Here is an 18,571-nt window from a genome sequence, read left to right as displayed (position 1 = left end):
CAACACTTATCAGGGAGGCTTAGAGGCCGCTTGTGTCAACTGAGCGAGCGCAAACATGCAGAACGACACACACACACACGCACACACACACACACACACACACACAAAGCCTTGTTGACGCTCCCTGAAGCTAAGATGAGCAAATCCACTCTGTCATCTTTTCTTCACCACAGAGCCACGAGATATTCTGTTGCTGTGTTAGTGTGTGTTTACGCTGAAGAGTCCCACGAAGGTCTACCTCTAAAGCCAGAGGTCATAGGGTCAGAATAAGGTATTTAACATGTTGGTCTGCTGTATATCTACGAAGGTCACTTTGCGTGTGAACCAGTGTGCATGCACAGCTTCAGTAGGTATGGCAGGTGAAATCAGTTTAAACACGCAGCTGTTTCACTGCGGCTTCCTCTTCTAAATCTGGTGGTTGGATGGGACATTGAAACCGTGGTTTGTTCACAGCGGTCTGTCTGACGCTCATGTCGCTTCCCCAAATCTTTTCCCTGTCGACCATAAGAAAACGCTTATTACCGACTGGAAAAAGGTCCATTAAAAAAAAAAAAAAGAGGTTGACCCAAATTGTAAAATATAACATTTACATTTTGACCATGGTTGTTCCATTCGAGTCTAGCAGAGCACATTTACAACTAAGACACCTGCTCGCGCACATTTATTGAGCAAAATAAACTGATCGAGATACACATATTTCCTGATCAGATGCTGAATGGTGGTAAATATTGAATCCGATCACACTAGTGTTTAATAAGCATCACATTTCTATTTTTTCCACTTGATTTGCTCTGCTATACTTGAACCGATGCATCAAAACCAGACCGGCAGGCGTCACCGTCCCTCTGCTGGCTCCGCTGAGGTCGTGAAGTTATCCAACCTGCCTTTGGGTCCTCGTTGACCTCAGATCCCCCCCCCCCCACCCACCCATTCCCCAGGGAGGGTAACTTCAGCCCTGCTGACCTCTACCTCCTGGCTTCTCCTCCTTTTTCCACACGGCCTTCTGTTTCCAGACAGAGATGGAGCTGATTGCGTTAGTCTAACCCACTCCCGGGATGGGGGGTGAGGGGGGGGGGTGAGTGGCGGCGGCCCGTCTGCGCCGAGCGGCTCCTTGTGATAACCAACGCGAAGGGAAGCAGACGAGGGGAGAGAGAGCACCTTGGGTGGTGATCAATGGATGGACGTCGACTCAGGAGAAGCAGATGCCCGGCCCTAATTAACACGGTTACGTCCTCAGCCATGACCTCACGCTGGAAGGCGACGGGACAACCGCACAGGAAGTGGAATCTGATTGAGACGCATTAGGCGGAGATGAGGTCATTATACTGGATCCTCCAAAAGAAGCGAAGCCAGGTGCTAATGCAAGAACACTACGCTTTCATTAGAAGATATTTGTATGGAAAAGCCCCAAATGGTAGACGTCTAACTTTAAAACCTGTCTTAAATTCCATCCAAAATGAAACCCTGGACCTCAACTTTAAGGTCATGGCCTTCTCCGAAACGCCAACTTTGGGTTAAGAGCAACGTAAGCATGAAGAGATAAGCTTTTTTTAGGTCAACTAAACATTGTAGTTCTTGTGAAATTCAAAGCTCAACTGGTCCCATGCGGTAAAAACGCATGGGACATTTTGATGAAACATCCACAGCAGTTGCTCATATCCAGTAAAGTGGGATGTAGGAACCCAACCAATGTCTGTAACAACCCCGCAGCCCGTGTTTAGCTTTGGTGCCATGGGGTAGCGCACGCCTCCTCCCCCCTCGGACAAAAGCCACCAGGTCTATCTCCCCCATCTGACCGCGTGGTCCGCTCCACCACGCACCTCGCCGCTCTTATCAACAGCAAGGCGGGCCTCCTCCTGGCGAAGGCTGATTGGAACACGCGTGTGTTCGCTGTGTGGTGAAAACCTCTTATCTCCACGGTGTCCGCTTCCCGTGACCAAAGAAAACGCTTCGGTTCAACTGGAAGAAAATACGTCCTTTTGTTGCTTTGAGAAGACTTTCCAAATCGGGAAAAGGAGGCTTCCACTTGACAACTGCGACAGACACAACCACAAGTTGATAGAACGCACGAGTCGAATCCATGACGCCTGACATCTCCTCTGAACTCTGGCAGTCTGTTAAAACCTCGGCCATTCCTTCGAATAGTGATCTCCCCCCCGCAACAATGAATCGCTCAAACATCCATTAAATCTGGCTTTAACTTGCATCGCCTCAAGAGGAGACATATGTGTCGGCGCCGCCCTTTGTCATGGTAATTTTTAAAAAAAGGAAAAAAAAGGGAGCGATATGGTCACTCAGACCCCCCCGACCAATCTGCCCTCCTCCGGGCCAGCAGGAGGACATCAGCGATCCACTGCAGCGCCGTGTGTCCCGCCTCTCACTCTCACCTGCTGGGCCGGGCCTCCGGGACCCTCGCTGGATGGAGCAGCCATGAAAGGAAGTCATTATGGCTCCTCGCAGGATGCTGCAGACGGCACGAGGGCGATCTGTTCTCAGGGTCAAGTGACGTGCTTTTAAAGGTTGGTGCTGACAACTGCAGACGGATGATCCAGATAGCCGTGAAAATAAAAGTTCTAAGGATTACTGCCACAACCATTTAACCCCGTGGGTTTTCACATTTGAACATAAATCAAGTGTCCGCTCAAAAAAATGTCCTATAACAGTCTAAGTGTTAAGGATTGCCATATCAATGGTATTCATATATATTTCATGTTAGAGGGGACGCAAACACATTGTTCTAAGGAGTACAATCGACATGCATACATGTAATAACTACATATAATGTCATTGCCAATTGTCTTGCCCGGTTTTAACGCATATATCAAGTCTAATCTCTACCCTCCGTTGCCATTAATGCTGAGTTTGCCAATAAGGTCATTTAATTAGCTTCAAATCCAAAACAATTAAATGAGTTCCCGCACAGCACTGCGCATAGCAGGTTTAGGGTCAACCCAATTCCCAGAATGAAATTACAACCAATTTAAATAATTTAAATGAACTGGGGAGATTACATATTTTCGAGAGTGGAGGAGGTTGAATTAATAAAGCTGATGAATCCATCAACACATTGATTTAATATCGGAGCTCTTCTCTCCTGAAGGCGTCTGCCTAAATGGAGGATCTTGGTTTATTTACAAAACTTAGTAAACGTGAGCAGAGGTGATCTGCGACCGTCTTTTTATATTATTGGTGTTCCGTTCCTGGGCCCAGATGAGCTTTCATAATGAGTCTAATAAAGCCTGTTTTTACACAGAGCCTGATTTAAGCCTTTATTTGGAAAGATACTTATTAAGATAGGAGGTCCTTATCTCAGCGGCACACGGACAAATCGCTCTCAGTGTGCACTCATGTGTGTTCACGGCATATAAAAGGACTTTGCACGCTCCAAGTAGCACCACAATTTATTTTTGCCGGGTTCTCCCGCTGTGAATGTGGCTTTAAGAGATTCTGCGTTTGGACCTTTTCTCCCTTTTCAGAGCTGTAGCTAAGAATGAAGAAGCTGGCCACAATGAAGAAAGAGTGATTGAGAGAAAAAGGGTGCAAGAAAACAGAGCGACAACGAGAAAGGTGGCCGTGGATGAAATTGAGGTATTCAGGATGAAAAGGGAAGAAAAGACTGTGGCCTTGAATGACTTGCACACACTCTCACAAACACCCACGTTCTCTTTATCCCTCTGCGTCGCTTTTCCCCTGCTGGTGTTTTAAATGCAAATGGATGTAATGTGAAGAAACGACCACCAGAGGGCAGCAGAGTGTCTGTGTGAGGCCTGGCTCTCTCTGTGATAACAGTATGGGAAAAGGTTAAAGGTTACTGCGGCGTCTCATTTCGTTTGGTGACACGCTAGAGACGGAAATGCCACAAACACGCAGACACGCGCGCTAGAACACGCACAGACACGCACAGACACACACACCAACACATTTACGGACTAACACCTTCAGATTCTGAAGATTGTGCCAGACATCCCGCTTTTACACACACACACACACACACACACTCACACAACACACATAAAGAGCTAAGCACACAGCACCTCCCTGGTGTCTAGAGACGCGGCCCGGATGTTCCTTTGTGCCTCCTGCTGCTGCATTATGGATTAACTCTTTGTTTCAGGTGCACCCACCATGTTTGTGTGCTCAGCGCCAACTGGGTCATCCTGCTGGATGTTTGTGAGGAGCAGGAGCCTCGTCACCACTCACACTAGGTCCAATGTTCAATGCATTTTGCCTTTCGGTGTCCCTAAAGTTACAGCTAGTTTCAAGGTCTGTATGATTTTACTCTACTTTTAGTTGCCTTTGTCAGTTCAACTTTGGCTTTTGGATTAAGATCTCAAGAGACGATCCCGGTTCAACGAAGGTGAAATAAAATAAACTGAGTGTGATAAGAGACAGCAAGCGCAGGAGGACGCGTTGCTGATACTGTACCAGCTGAAATTGGTCTCTCTGCCTCTCCAGTGATGGATTGTTCCATCGAAAATGAGTTGGTGAGCGTTATTACCTCCATAAAGGTGGTTCTAAGTGCTTGCAATATCACTGAAGTAGAGTCTTTGTGGCACATATTGTGTCTCCCAAGTGGACCATGAGGCATTAAAAACATAAAGCGGCCTTGTCTCATCTCACTTTGCCCTCAGAGAAGATTGGATTCACTCCGAGGACAAATAGTGTCTGTGTACCAAATCAACATGTGTAATTCTGCCTCTCGGGCCTTCACTGTACAGTCGGTCTCTAGAGTGAAGTCCAGCAGACAGTCTACAGAAATGGGGACAAAAGAATTGAGCTATGAGGCAACTAACACTGATGACCTGTATTAATTGTTTCAAGCAATTATTGCCTGCTGAAAATGAGCTGACTAACATCATTTACAACAAGGAACATTAGTTTGAAGGGGACATATCTCATTTAATCATCATTAAATTTCATCATTAATGATTGATTGATTTATTTATTACTTCGGCAAACATTGTAAACATGAGATTATGATTTCAAGTCTTCTTTTATACATACGGATGTTGTCTTTTCTGTCGAAACTTCTGTTAACTGGTTGCCAAATGAACACAATGGCGACAACTGGGCTTCAAAACGACTCCGTCCACCTCTTTCATCCAGAATATGGATGGAGCTTTAAAACGTTTTTAGAGCATTTTCTGATGTAGGCAGCAAAGGAAAAACTGACTGGGTTGTTTCACTCCAGATAGCCCGAAACATGAGCGCAATCATTGAGAAAATAAACAAATTGTCTAAAGAAATATTCACAATGACAAGAAAAAAAAACAGACGTAAGGTCACACTCACACAGTCAGCAGTGATGGATGAACACATGACTGCAATATTCACATCACTGCTGCTGGTCAGGAAGGTCAAAGGTTAACACAGCCGTGGGGGTCGGGAGGAGATGCATCATCAGCACCACAGGGGCGGGACAATGACAAAGTGAGCGAGAAAGTCATAGAAAGTAGGTCAGTGAGAAAAAAAGCTTATTAGTTACTAAAAACGCCACAAGCAGCGGGCGCGTAGCACAGGCAGCGGGCACGTGCCACAAGCAGCGGGCGCGTAGCACAGGGCACCGCTCGGGCAGCCGCGTCCTCTCGTCACCCGATCATCACCATCACGCCAGACTGAGATCGGTCTCTGGAAAACAACGGCTGCTGGATGCCTCTTTGGCTCCAAGTCCCGCCTACTGAGAAGACCAAGTTTGCCAAATGTGCGCATGCTGGCCCTCTAACACAAACACGCACACAGACACCTCCTTCCCCTCACTGCCTTACATGGCGTTAAAAAGCATCCCATCTCGCCGCAGCAGCCGATTGTGTGGGGTTGCTAAGTGCTGCCAATGTTTCACACAAACACAGTGGAACAGCCACCCTGATACTCCGCTACGCTGCCGTCCTGGACGGCGGAGAAGCTGCCCGCTTCCTCTCCTCCCAGGAGAAAGAAATCACTGCGTTTGGCTTTACGTTTTCTGTTGTACTAAACTAAGTCAGACAAAAAGCAGTGAGATTGTGCGTGCTGAGTTACAAGAAAAGTGATCATTCGCAGTGCTGCAGTTACCTCAAGGTCTTAGTTTTGTAAAATTATTATTATATATTATTAAAATCCCTCATTTTTAATATGAATAACGTAACGTAGGCAGTGAGCCGTCACCGTGGGATGACGGAGATCTAATGAAAAGAGTGGATGTCACAGGGGTGGGTGGAGGTGAACGTTTTCCATCCTGACCTTAGAGTCTTCTCCCTCCTCTGACCCCGGGGCAGCGCCCGGCGGGGCGGCGTTGGTCTTGATGGGCGCCGAGAGTAGAGCTGGAGCCGACGGCCGGCTGTGGGTCTGCGGGATGGGCCGGGCGCTGTGCACCGGTTTGGGGAGTCCTGATTTCATCTTGGAGGCCACCAGGATGGCTGGCATCTTCTCCCCCCGACCGCCCGGCAACCGCACGCTCCCTTCCTGCTCACGCCGGGTTTGGAAATTCTACTACTTCGTCAGCAAAAACTCCACGTTGTCTGACATATGGTCCGGTTACTTTCGGTACGCGGCTGGAGAAACACGCGTGCAGTTTGCACCTGATGGAACCACCGGGTAGAAGGAATGTGCTTTGCTGCTCCTGCTGGGTCTCAGCAGGGGGTGAGCTGAGCTCCCGGACATGCAGCGGGGGGGTTTAAGACCCACGGATTCCACCTGTTTCCTGGTCTCAAGTGGCTTCAGCCCTTAATATGCTAGTAGAAAAGACCGGATCCTCAACACAGTGTCCCGGTGAAAGCGAGAACATTCAGCTATAGGAAAAAGTCCAGGAAGGAAAATCAAAAAAGCCCACTGACTCCGAGGATTCCCCGGTAGCGACCGTTCCCTTCCACTTATTTCCACACGGACTGAGAGTCAGCGGCTGTGCAAACGGATCCTCCAGCAGGCAGAGCAGTTCTTCCACTCCCGCACAGCTCTGTTAATCACACCCTCGCTTCAGCCGACGAGAGATGTAGAGGAGGGGGGGGGGGAGGAGAAAGAACGTGCAGCGACCGCTCGCTTCAAGGAGCGCTCAGCCTGTGAGCGCCGCGCTCCCTCTAAGTCGTGGTGAGCAGCAGGTGTGGCTTAGATCAGGGCTGACATATGTGGAGGAAGGCTCCTCCAGCCCGCCGCTCCACTTATCTGTTGGTCTCACTACACTGTCACACAAAAATGGCCAACTGGTCGAGGAATCTAACCTCATTGTGAGATAAAAGGGGTGACAATTAATTTTGTTTGCTTGTGATGGACTTGAATCCGATGAGAAATTAGGCAAATCTGGTCTCCATGTGGGTCAAATTAAACTTGTCATTTCTGTAGCAGGGAGCTATCACACTAATATACCTTCAGATACGTGTTTGTTTTATGGAAAATTGGATGGAAGGGGTAATTTTCCGAAATCAATGATTTGAACAAAGGGTGGCCATTACACAACGTGGTAGCGATAGCGACCTGTCAATCACAAAGTAGCCCCGCCCTAAAGCATCCTTATAGTCTATTCGACTCTAAATGGACCATCATTTACCCAAATAAAAACAACGCTGTATTAAACCACAAACTCATGTTTACAATGTTCACTGAGGGGATAAATCAAGAGTCGGCCCCTGCTGGTGAGTAGAGAGAATGCAAGTTAAAGGCACTTCAGTGCGAGATGTTGCCGCCTGGTTTAAAGTCGGGTCTAGCAATTAAACTGGCAATGGTGAGAAGCACGTCTAGACTCAGCCATGTCACAAAAAACACAATGACCCATTGTAAACGGATTGATGGATAGAGGAAGTTATGAAGTCAAATCTTTCATCCAAAACAATGTGATTTGCTTCATAACACGACAACACAACATGATCATTAAGAGGCACTTATGTCACCGCCAGAATTACCAAAAATAAAAGGAAACACTAAAACTCTCAATACTAACATACAACCCGTGCTTATAATCAGAGTAATATCTATAATGTGTCAGTGGCCAGTGCGTCCTGAAGAGTACAGCCGACCAGGCGGGACACTGAACACGATGTATTAATAGACTCTCTTCTCTGTCTTCTCTCCCTCTTCTGGCTCTATTACGCTTTTCCCTTTTTAAATATGAGGATGGCCAATTAGCAACGAGTGTCAGATGGGCCAGACTCCCAGTGGACTGAATGAAGGCTTCTTCACTGTTCACTCGAATTCTGCTGCAGAACCAGAGAGAAAAAAAAGGGCACGGGAGGTTCTGCATTTCCCCTACAGAGAACAACAAAAAAAACAAGATCATCTTAAAGCCTTTAGATACACTATTCAGAGCAGCTAAGATGATTCATCCGTCTGAATTAGAGGTGCGTCTAGGAGGCAACGCAAAGGAGGCGGTGCTTAAACCGATGAAGAAATTAGGGGTTATTCTCTGAGGGCCGTGAATGCACGTACGTGAATTTCATAGCCACAAATCTCGTCGTTAACGTGTCATTAGCTCTTTCTTGTAATGACAGAGAAAGCGTCGTAAACACAGCGGCTGCCTCCAGCAACCCGAAACAAACAAATTAAGACAAATTACCCGCGTTAAGAGACAAAAGAGGCGCTGAGTCACTGAACACTAGAAAGCTTTTCTCAGTGTTCCTGTTCGAGATCCGCTCGCCTCACACAGCAGCCATAACGGAATTAGTGAAGAGGTAAAGATGGACACACACACACGCACACACACACGCAGGCTCTTAACATGGAGTTTATAAGTAAAATGATTTAATCCAGGAGAGGATGTTTAGTATGTTAATCTTAAACCTGTTACATTAATCCGAAATTATGTAAATACTAATATCTTATTATGCTTTAGTGTGGCTTGTGTGTGTGTGTGTGTGTGTGTGTGCGTGTGTGTGTGTAGACGTGATGCAGAGTGTCCAAACATTTGAAATAGTTTGTGATTTGCAGTTATTTCAATCAATGCACAGGTTGTACATCTCGGTTGGATTCTGGATTCTTGCAGTATTCATCCAGTCATGCGTGAACATTTTCAGGTTGTCTTTTTAGCTCGACATGCTAAACTCACTGCATGTGATAAGGATCTCAATCCGACAGAATAATCCATTCCATCCAATCCATTCTAGATATTTACCTCTTGACCATCGCTAGGTGCAGATTGCAGACAATGCAGTAGCTGTTGGGGAGGGAAAACACGCCCGTATCCTGACATCAAAACACACACAGGCTGACTGAGTGAAACACAGGAAAATACGGATGGAAAGAAGAGAAACATACAGAGTAAAGCATAACATAACAAGGGAAACTTCTATTATTCTCCTTCTATCCCCCGTGATAGTAAGCAGACCGTCGCAGAGCAGGAAAAAAAGAAGTCATCTTTGATTTATGCAGCAACCTTTGAAGCTACCTGATGACAGTCCAGAGCAGTCTAATAATAGAGCCGCTTTGGCTGTAAATGGGCGGTATTGACAGTAATAACTGGGACACCCACTGCCCCTCTGCTGTGTGTTTATCCTCTATTTCGTCTTAGAATAACAAACATGTGTGGGGAACATGGGGGGTGTTTGCTGCGAGCTCTGTCGCTATGGAGAGAGATGATGGTCAGCAGAGCATCGTGCCAGGATGTGGCGTTAAAGTACGGCGATGAAGTGAAACGATCATAAATCTAAAGTAACATTTAGCTATATATGTATTTAGCGTTCAGTGGATCAAAAGGAAACGCGTATTTCATGACTTACACACCTGACGATGTATTCGCCATGTTTTCGTTATGTAGGCGCCGCAGAATGAAGCAGCACACACACACACACACACACACACACACACACACACACACACGGTCGTGGTTGTTTTCATTATCAGAGATAGCAAAGCAGCACAGGAGGCTCTCGCTGACCACAGCTGCACTAACTGGAGCAACGGCCACCGTGACAGCACAGGATCTACAACCTGACCTACACACACACACACACACACCGGTCTCTGCTCGCACACACACACAAAGTTATTTACGGTAAGGAGCAGTGGCAGAGCTGTAAGGCCCGATCACAGGGGGCGGCAGCAGGACTCTGGCATGGCTCAAGTGACACTGTGTGACACACACACACACACACACACACACACGTACACGCACTACGTATTCAGCACAAATCAGGGGAAACGAGTCCTGTTTGCTGATGAAACATGAAATGAGACTGAGGTGTAAGGTGAGAGAAATTAGAGGGGTCATGTGACAGGAGAGAGAGAGAGAGAGAGTGTCTGTCAGCGGGGATCCTGCTGAGTGTGTTTGTGCCCTTTCCCAGCTCCAGCTGTGGCAGATGTGTATGTGGTCTAAATGTGTCTCTGGGGCAGTGAGAGATGAGGGGGGGGCACATGCTCTAACTTTCCTGTCAACATCAAATACACACCAATAGCCGGCTATTTTGTATTTATTCTGTGATTCGGTTCACCTTTGAAATGTCAGTTACAAGTTAAGGGTTGTTTTACACTGTTTAGTCCCGCCCTAATGTGCAAGAATGATTCTTTAACTCTTCTAACAAAATAACGGTGTAGTATCACTCGTTCTCGCTGCAATTTCATCGTGGATAAATCTCAGACTGCAATATATTGGTCATTTGAAGAGTTGACGAAATATCCAAAATTTTTCCGTTGATTCTCATCAAGTTCCTCAAAAAGAGAGACGGAGTAGAAGAACAGACAACAGACGGATCTCCACTTCAGCGCAAGAAATAACGCAACCTGTGTAGCGTGAGCAAAAGCAAAGAGACTGGAGCCAAATCCTAAAATCGGAACACACGCACAGTCAGACACACGCACACACACACACAGTGGTTAAAAGCGAGACATATGAGACAGCTGCACCCAAACAACCGTCTCAGTGCAGTAAACCGGGGTGACAGATATAAGGCAACCGGGGAGAAGTCAGCATGCGCACAGCTCGGAGGTGTGTGAGTGTGTGTCTGTCTATGTGTGTGTGTGTGTGTGTGTACGTGCGGTCATGTAGACAGAATCTGACCATGTGACTCAGGTCCTACTGGTTGTAAGGATGCACATTTTTGTCCGAGGCAGAGAAAGTGAAGCAGCATCTGAATAAAGTGTCGCCTCCTGACGGAGTCTGCATAGTTCAGCAGCACTGATCAGGCGTTGATAGCTCATTTCATCAGGATTTCTATCCCCATGTGATTATTACACAGCATTTGCGGCTGCTCTTTTCTTTAATGTTGACATTTTCAATCATTAAGCTTTGGCCCGTCTTACTCGAGAAAGGAGCGCGTGGTGAATATTTCATGAACGGACAAGGGCGCCGGAGAGGACGGCGAATGTCTGAGCGCTCTAGAGGACGCTCCAAATGATATATTTAATGTTCACCAGTCAACACTAGCTGGTCGACCTCCTTTCGGCTTTCTAGGATTCGAGAGAAGTCCCACTGAGAAGCCGCCTCTTGGCCTAAATATCCACGACGCCAGCGTGCGACATTCAACTACATCAGAGCCTCCTCCTCGGGGGAGAAAGTCAGCGAGATTTTTTTAAAAATTGCATCAAGTAAGAGCGCCGCAATAAACCAGGCGTTGTAATGTGAGCCTCCAGGCTTAAATGGCAATTATCCCACAAACTGCTGTGACACAAAACGACTCAGTGCTTCTTACTCAGTGACGAAATGCGACAGAAACGTGAGACAGACGACAGCAGAGCTTCAGAAAACTGCGAGGAGCAAGAGAGCGGGAGAAGGAATGGAGGTCGTGCATTAGAGCAGCTTAAGGAGAAGTTGATGCACGGTGAGTCATTTTAGTTTGCACTTCCACCAGTGGTAAAAAAAGAATTAATTCATGGGTATCCTCATGAAACCATCCATTAAGGTAATTAGCTTTTTTCAAAACTTGTTTTCTGAAGTGTATGTTGAATCCATTTGTATTTTAGACAACAGGCAATTATTTGCTTACATTATTCAAAGCAAAGTTAACATTTAGCCAGTAGAAAATACATTATTACATTATTGTAAAAAAAAAGAATTGTGCCTTATTGTAAAATTCCACTTTGGAAACACTCCAGATGAGTAAGATTTAATGAATACCATGAAACTTCCCATATTTAAAAAAATATTATGTTTAAATATGCAAATCAGGCTTTATCTAACACGAATTTTTGGTGAATTCCGGATAAACCCGCAGACACAAACAGACAAAGACGTCTAAAGTCTGGAAGCGAAATAGCCTCCAAACTCTAAAAATGACCAGAGCATAAAAAAACGTTTATTGCCTCGTGTCTCGCCTTAAGATAATGATGACTGGATGAAAACTGAGAGGCTCGGCGCATTAGTTCATCTCCACAAAGTCAACGACTCGGGGACGTTTTGCCACATTTCGAATAATAAAAGGGTATTTTGAGTTGAAGTTGTTCAAATGAAAAAAAGAAACGTAAATTCGAAGTAAATTGACGGAGAGGAAAATGCAGTGAGAACAGTTTTGTGGCGATGTAGAGAAATGTGATTAGGAGACACCCAGAATGTTCTGTATTGATCTGAAATAGGCCTCCCTGAGAATAATCTCTACATGTATTATTAGTCCCATGCAATGAATAGCTGTGAAGCAAAAAAAGTTTCATTAAATGAACATGTTCCCTACACTATTACTCAAGTGGCCATGCAGTACATGCAGTACATGCAGTACAGTGTTTCCAACAGTTTCAGTATTATCAATAGAATGTTTGTTGATGCATGACAACCCATTTGAACCGCCACATCAAATAGACTGCACAGAATAAATAAAAACACACAAGCCCTACTGGAAAATAAGCAGGGATTTCCACTTATTCCCAGGACCCAAACATTTTCTTTTCCCCCTGAACAAACACGACAACCGAGCGGTTTGGGCCGGAGCTGCGATGGCGGCAGAACCCGGAGCACGAGGAGCTGAAGGAGGTGAAGGAGATCGCGGATTAAGTGGATCCACACATAAAATGCTAATGGGATTCAAAAAGTGGCGGATATTTTGCTCGGGTTTATCGAGGTGATTGTTTGCACTGATGCATTATTCATCTGAGCGTTACGCTCGTGCATCATTCGTCCACGCTGCAGGAATGAGAACGCGCCGGCGAGCTTCCTGCGTATCACTGGAGGTGCGCGAGCGCAACGCGCGGGGATATCTGACCTTTACGTCACTGGAAACTTTAATCATCGTTAAGTACTGGAGGAACTCGCTCGCTCTTTCAAATGTCACTCCTCCTGTAGGTATTTCTTTATTTAACACTGCTCTCCTGCAAATACTTTTCCACAGAAATGTTTGGTCTCGGTGAACATGAGAGAAAACGAGGTCGCTGGTTTTCTCTTGTTTTAGGATCTCTGAGCCAAATTCTGAACAATGTTGATCCCCTGCGAGCACTCGGCCAGAGACAGCAGTTAATGGAGAGAAAATGTAGGATGCAACCACTGTTGGAAGATAAGATGAGATTTATTTTTCTTCATTGACGAGTTTCTTCTTTTTTTAATTCTCAAACTGTACGAAAAGGTGGTGTGGTTGTCACATCAAGTCCAAGGTATCTAAAGTGTGACAGCTCTGGGTACTACTACCCTGAAAGCATCTCCCACGGCCCGGCTGACCCATACAGCTGCTTGGACAGGGGGGGGGCGTCAATGCGTATTTGCGCAGATAGTAAACCTCCCCCTCCCCCCCACAGTCACACACAGACACACACACACATTTTTTTAAGGTTCATCTCACAGCGACCTCTCGCTCCATCTGGCCCACATGTGTGAGCTTCAGCCAAAGACAGAACCTGGCACTCAGCTGAAGCTAAAACCAGCGAGCTTCTGACGAGACGGCGTAGGACGGGGGAAGCGGGGGGGGGGACGTGGAGGACGGGGACAAGCAAAAAAAAACAGAGGCACTTCTTACCTGGGGCACGAAGGTGATGGTATCACACGGGAAGGACCAACGGGAGCAGGAGGAAAGAGAAGGAGGAAAAGGCCCGTTAGTGAACGGCAGATACACAGCAATTCCAGTTCTCCCCCAAAAATTCAAAATTTGTAATACCCATTAATTTTCCTCTTATATTATATTACATTTCACGCAAAAATGCAATGATGATTTCAATACTGCAAGACGGATGAAAAAAAATGTTCTCGACTCGTGTTCTCATACGTCTGTTAAACCTTTAACACTTTTAATGACGCAGCCATAAAACAACTGAAACACACCTACAGGAAAAAAAAAATAAGGACCTTCAACGTAATTACAAGGAACGCCTCGTAACGCAGAACGGCGCACTTAAAAAGCTTTCCGTGGCAAAATGTACTTTGAACAACTATCCAGGAGGAAAGCAACGTCCAGATAAAATCATTGGAATCGCTCGTTCATCAGTCCCGCGTTTGGCCCCCGACCAGGTGAAAAGCATCGGGGGAGCCACCCTTCATGTTTACGGCCTGTTTCTGCCCGCGGGGTGCCAGGCCCCAAATGTGCCGCCAAGAGGGCCGCCCACCCGGGCTTGGCCCCCAGCTCGCTCACAGCTGCAATTGGAAAGGCAATTTGGTGACGTAAAGCCCCCCCTGAAAATAACCCGTAAAACAGGCCAATTGGAAACCGCACACCTGTTTTAAGCGCGGAATAAAGAGACGCGGTGGGACAGGCGCGGGTCTCCGGGGAGGAGCCTTGAGAGCAAGCAGGAAATTAACACCACCACAAACAATAAATAAGCGTCCTACTGTAGGCACGTTGGTTAGGGAGGCAGGAAATCAAGTCCAAGGCCTCATTTCCTGCCTCCAGGCTTTGATGGAAACTTCTGAAATGTTGTAAATAAAAAACGACGATGTTTCAAAGCGGGACTTTTTTTTGTGCGTGTGTTCGAAGACAAACAGCTCGTGACTCCACGCCACAAAATGGAACGGCAATTAAGAGGCTCTAATTTGGTCGGAGGTTGTCAGGTTTGTTTCTAAATAGACGATAAAATGAAACGAGCGGTTGTATGGACTCGCGCTGTCTTCAACCAACGACAACTAACTGACATCACCGCGTCCTTGAGACCCGTTCCGGGGGCTTTTTGCGTTTGAACTCAAACCCTTCGGGTGGGTGAACGTCCCCCCCCCGAGGATCCTTCACGCGTCATCAGAGGAGCGATCACTCCGTCCGCGCTGTTGCGCTTAAAGTATTGTGCGTTGTTAGATCGTTGTAGTAAATGAGCAACAGGCTAGCGAAGCTAGGTAATTAATGAAATCATTCAATGTAATATAAATTGTGATATAGATGTTTGTCCTGTCACACATACAGTATTTACATTCTGCATGTAAAGGTGGAAACGGAGGAACGTAAACTCACAGCAGCACTCGGCATTCAGGCGCCAACATTTGCAGCAGCTAATTGGCCGAGCGCTGCGGACGGAGGCTGCGAGCGGAAAATCCCCCGGAATTCAGAAAAAGGTCGAGAGAATTTCTCTCTCAGGCCGGAACGAGCCAATTTGAGTCCACGTAGAAGGTTGGTTTTACACACGCTGTGTGGGCGGAAGCTACTCCGCCTTAATGTGGGGGATTTCTCCACCCTTTTTTAACACTGACGCACTGCAGATGAAGCTGCAACAGATTCAACGCAGTTTGATTAAAACGATGTGCCGTAAATGAAGATAAAAGGATTTCTCAGCGTTACGAGAGAATGTTTACTGCTTCCAGTTTCCCGTCTTTACTTGGATTTAAAAGGTAACACATTATTTCAAACGTACTTCTAAATCTCTACCAGCATTCGACCAAGAATGCTTCCAAATGGAGATTTGTTGCTGAAACAAACACAACAAGAAACAATAATCTTTTCTAAAAATGTTTACTTTGAATCCATCCATGCAAACAAGATAACAGCTTTAATTATAGGCAACTATAACTCAGCGTGGTTAAAATATCAGTGAACTCTAAGAATGCTACAGATACATTCATTAGCTCAACATTATTCATGTTGTTCTAAAATATGAAATGTGATGCAAAATGTTCCGAATGTTCGACCCTCCCACGAGTATGATACAGAAATACTAATTTGCAAAACAAGATTATGAAAAATGAATGATCTAAATCTGTGTTGCATTTTAAAGTCGAAGCATATCTCATTCCTATTTAAATTCCTAATGTCCTTGACTACTCATTCAACCGAAAGCTAATATGAAACTCGCTTGCTGCCGTTGCAACGAGCCAGCGGTGCTTCTCTAGCAGCGGGTGCCACTTTAAATGCACCTCTACAGTTCCTGACAGCGGCATTCTGGAGATCAGATTAGAAGGTGTGCCCTTTATCGGCGAGCAATCCTTTAAAGAGCTTAGTGAGTGGGCCCGCTCTGCCTCCGACAGCGTGCCGGGTCAGGAAGGCAGCCCGCTCCGCGCTAATCCTGTTTTCTGCAGAGCATTAATGCCAACCTGGAGCCAAACATTGAGTCACGGATACGGGAGCACGGGGCGAGGAGAGGGCGAAAGAAACAGCACAGAGATCGAGTGTGTTTATCCTTGTGATGACACGGCGGGGCGGAGGACGGAGCGGGACCGGCTCCTGCACAGACCTGCTGAAGAAGCTCGTCTAACAGCGAAACGCTGAAAACAACGCAAATGTCTTTACCATGTGACCGGGGATATCCTTGGTCCGCCTTTAGCTTGGGGCGGATTGACTCACAGTGCAGATAAAAGACCCTCCCATCGCTGCGGAGAAGTCGCAACTCTGTGACACGGACCGCTGACACGGCAGCAGACGCCAGAGAGTCAGCGCCACGAGGAATTAGAACAACACACGCAGCTCGAGCTGCTCCAGACACCCGTTCTGAAGAGCTAGAGGGAGAGAGAGGGAGATGATGAAGCTGCACCGAGAGAGACGGCGAGGAAGAGGAAGAGAGGAATAGGGGGGGGGGTCTTGCTGGTTTGCGCTGGGGGCCACGGAGGCCCAAAGAGTTCTTTACGATTGTCAACCATGTCAGATCACATCAACGTCGCTGCAAGCTCACTTGTGGACCGCCACGCACGCACGCACACACACACCAATACAACACAAACGCCTTCATGAGATGCTTCTTTCCTCGAACCTGAACACATCCTCATCATCCTGCAGCCCCTGTGGTCCGATTCCACAGCGTAGACACACACACACACACACTCACCTCTGTGTGTTAACCATGCAAGTGAGGAGGTGAGCACGACCGGGCGGCGCTGAGAGCGACAGCCCCCGAGGATTTCACCACAAAACGCACTCGGTTAACGTCCTCCGTCTCTTCCTCCTCCTCCTCCCTCCATCGGGCATCATGTGACCCAGTTCAGCTCACTGTCTTTCTTTCCTTTTCCCTTTTCTGACAAGAGCCAAACTTCTCCCAAGGACGAGCACATTAACGGGGCAGCCGCCCGAGGGAGGACTAGAGTGCGATAAGATGACTGTGTTGTAAGCTAAAAACGTCCTGCGAGTAAAAGTCTCGGTTCAGGTTAAATATTGGAAAAGTCGACATCATGTTTCATGCTGGAGTGACTTTCGTTAATGTTTATCCACGACCTTCATCGGGGGAAACCAACCAATGTTGAGATTAGGGAAATAAAACCTTTTTCTTTTTGACATTTAGCCTGTTTTTGCAGTATACAGCCGATACGTTTGATAGCATGCCGAGATACCAGAGAAGAACCTCCTTCCAAACGTTGATACTTAACGTGTTCTCTTTGCAGACCAGTGTCACAGCACGAGTCACCACGGATCGACTAGATGTTCAGCATTCAGAGCAGGTGGATCAAATTAATTATCTCCAACCAGCCGCGGTGGAGCAAAACTTTTGATGAGCGCCGCGTTGGTTTAAAGGGAAACAGCGGAGGAACGCCGCCCTGCGGTCCGGGACAATCCTCCATCCCCTGATGGTCACCCCGAGGCAGCTCTTCAGAAACCATTCAGCGGGCCGCCGCCGGCAGCAGCAGAGGAGCGTGCAGTGATTTTAAATGAGGTCTTGGAGGGGCTGCGCGCTTCTGTTGCAGCCCGAATTAATTTATTTGGACAATAACATTTCCCTATTTCGATAGCGGGCTGAATGGGCAGTGGATTGGCTCGTTGGCTGGAGGGGAAGCTGGGGGGACCCGCTCCGCTCCCTCTCTTTTCCTGGTTGGAATAATTGGTTTCATTGGTGGAGAGGAAAGTATTCCTGAAGGCCTTGATGAGGGTGGAAGGACTGTAGGTTTTCCTGATACGGAGGATGACTCACCATGTTTACCGCACTGCTTCTCCAGCTCTCGAAATTAAACTCGTCTAAGTGGACGGTTGATTATTCAACAAACAAGGGGGGGATCTGTCGCTTTATCTAAATACACAGTGGAATCCCCTGCATCAAATGTTTCCTTCGTAGAATTCCAACATGGAAAGCCGTACGGGGTATTTTTCTACCAGGTGCATGCTGGGACGGGCTCCGTGGCCCCCGTCTTTCACCCTGAATGGGATTAAACCCTGTGTAGAAAACCAGGAGAATGAATGTCAGCTTCCATGTGGTCGGCTTATACTCTGCAATTAACCGGAGGGTCGAACGACTGAGCCGGCTCAACAGAAACCGCACCGCCGGCGTCCACAGAGCCGCCGTGTCAGCTGGCATTTACGCGGCCGTCGGGTTCAGCGGGGGAAACACAAAGCGACAGCAGATAATCCCAGTTGGCCCTGGCGTC

The 18,571-nt window shown here is 47.0% G+C and overlaps 1 protein-coding gene across 6 annotated transcripts in view; it reads right to left on the bottom strand.

Moving 5' to 3' along the window:
• nav2a (neuron navigator 2a) overlaps positions 1–18,571 on the bottom strand; it is a 150,844-nt gene that overhangs the window by 71,849 nt on the left and 60,424 nt on the right. For 4 of the 6 annotated variants that reach the window (XM_040202630.2, XM_078085754.1, XM_078085757.1 and 1 more), the window contains exon 1: positions 6,217–7,031. The exons of the other annotated variants lie outside the window; for them this stretch is intronic. In XM_040202630.2, the coding sequence (XP_040058564.2) occupies positions 6,217–6,399 (183 nt within the window). In that variant the 5' untranslated portion in view covers positions 6,400–7,031. Of the gene's footprint in view, positions 1–6,216; positions 7,032–18,571 lie in introns of those variants that run through there. 6 annotated transcript variants of the gene reach the window in all.

The sequence above is a fragment of the Gasterosteus aculeatus genome, chromosome 12 (assembly GCF_964276395.1).
Source record: "Gasterosteus aculeatus chromosome 12, fGasAcu3.hap1.1, whole genome shotgun sequence".
NCBI lineage: Eukaryota > Metazoa > Chordata > Actinopteri > Perciformes > Gasterosteidae > Gasterosteus > Gasterosteus aculeatus.
Note: the sequence above shows the minus strand (reverse complement) of the source record. Positions and strands in the feature narration are given on the sequence as shown.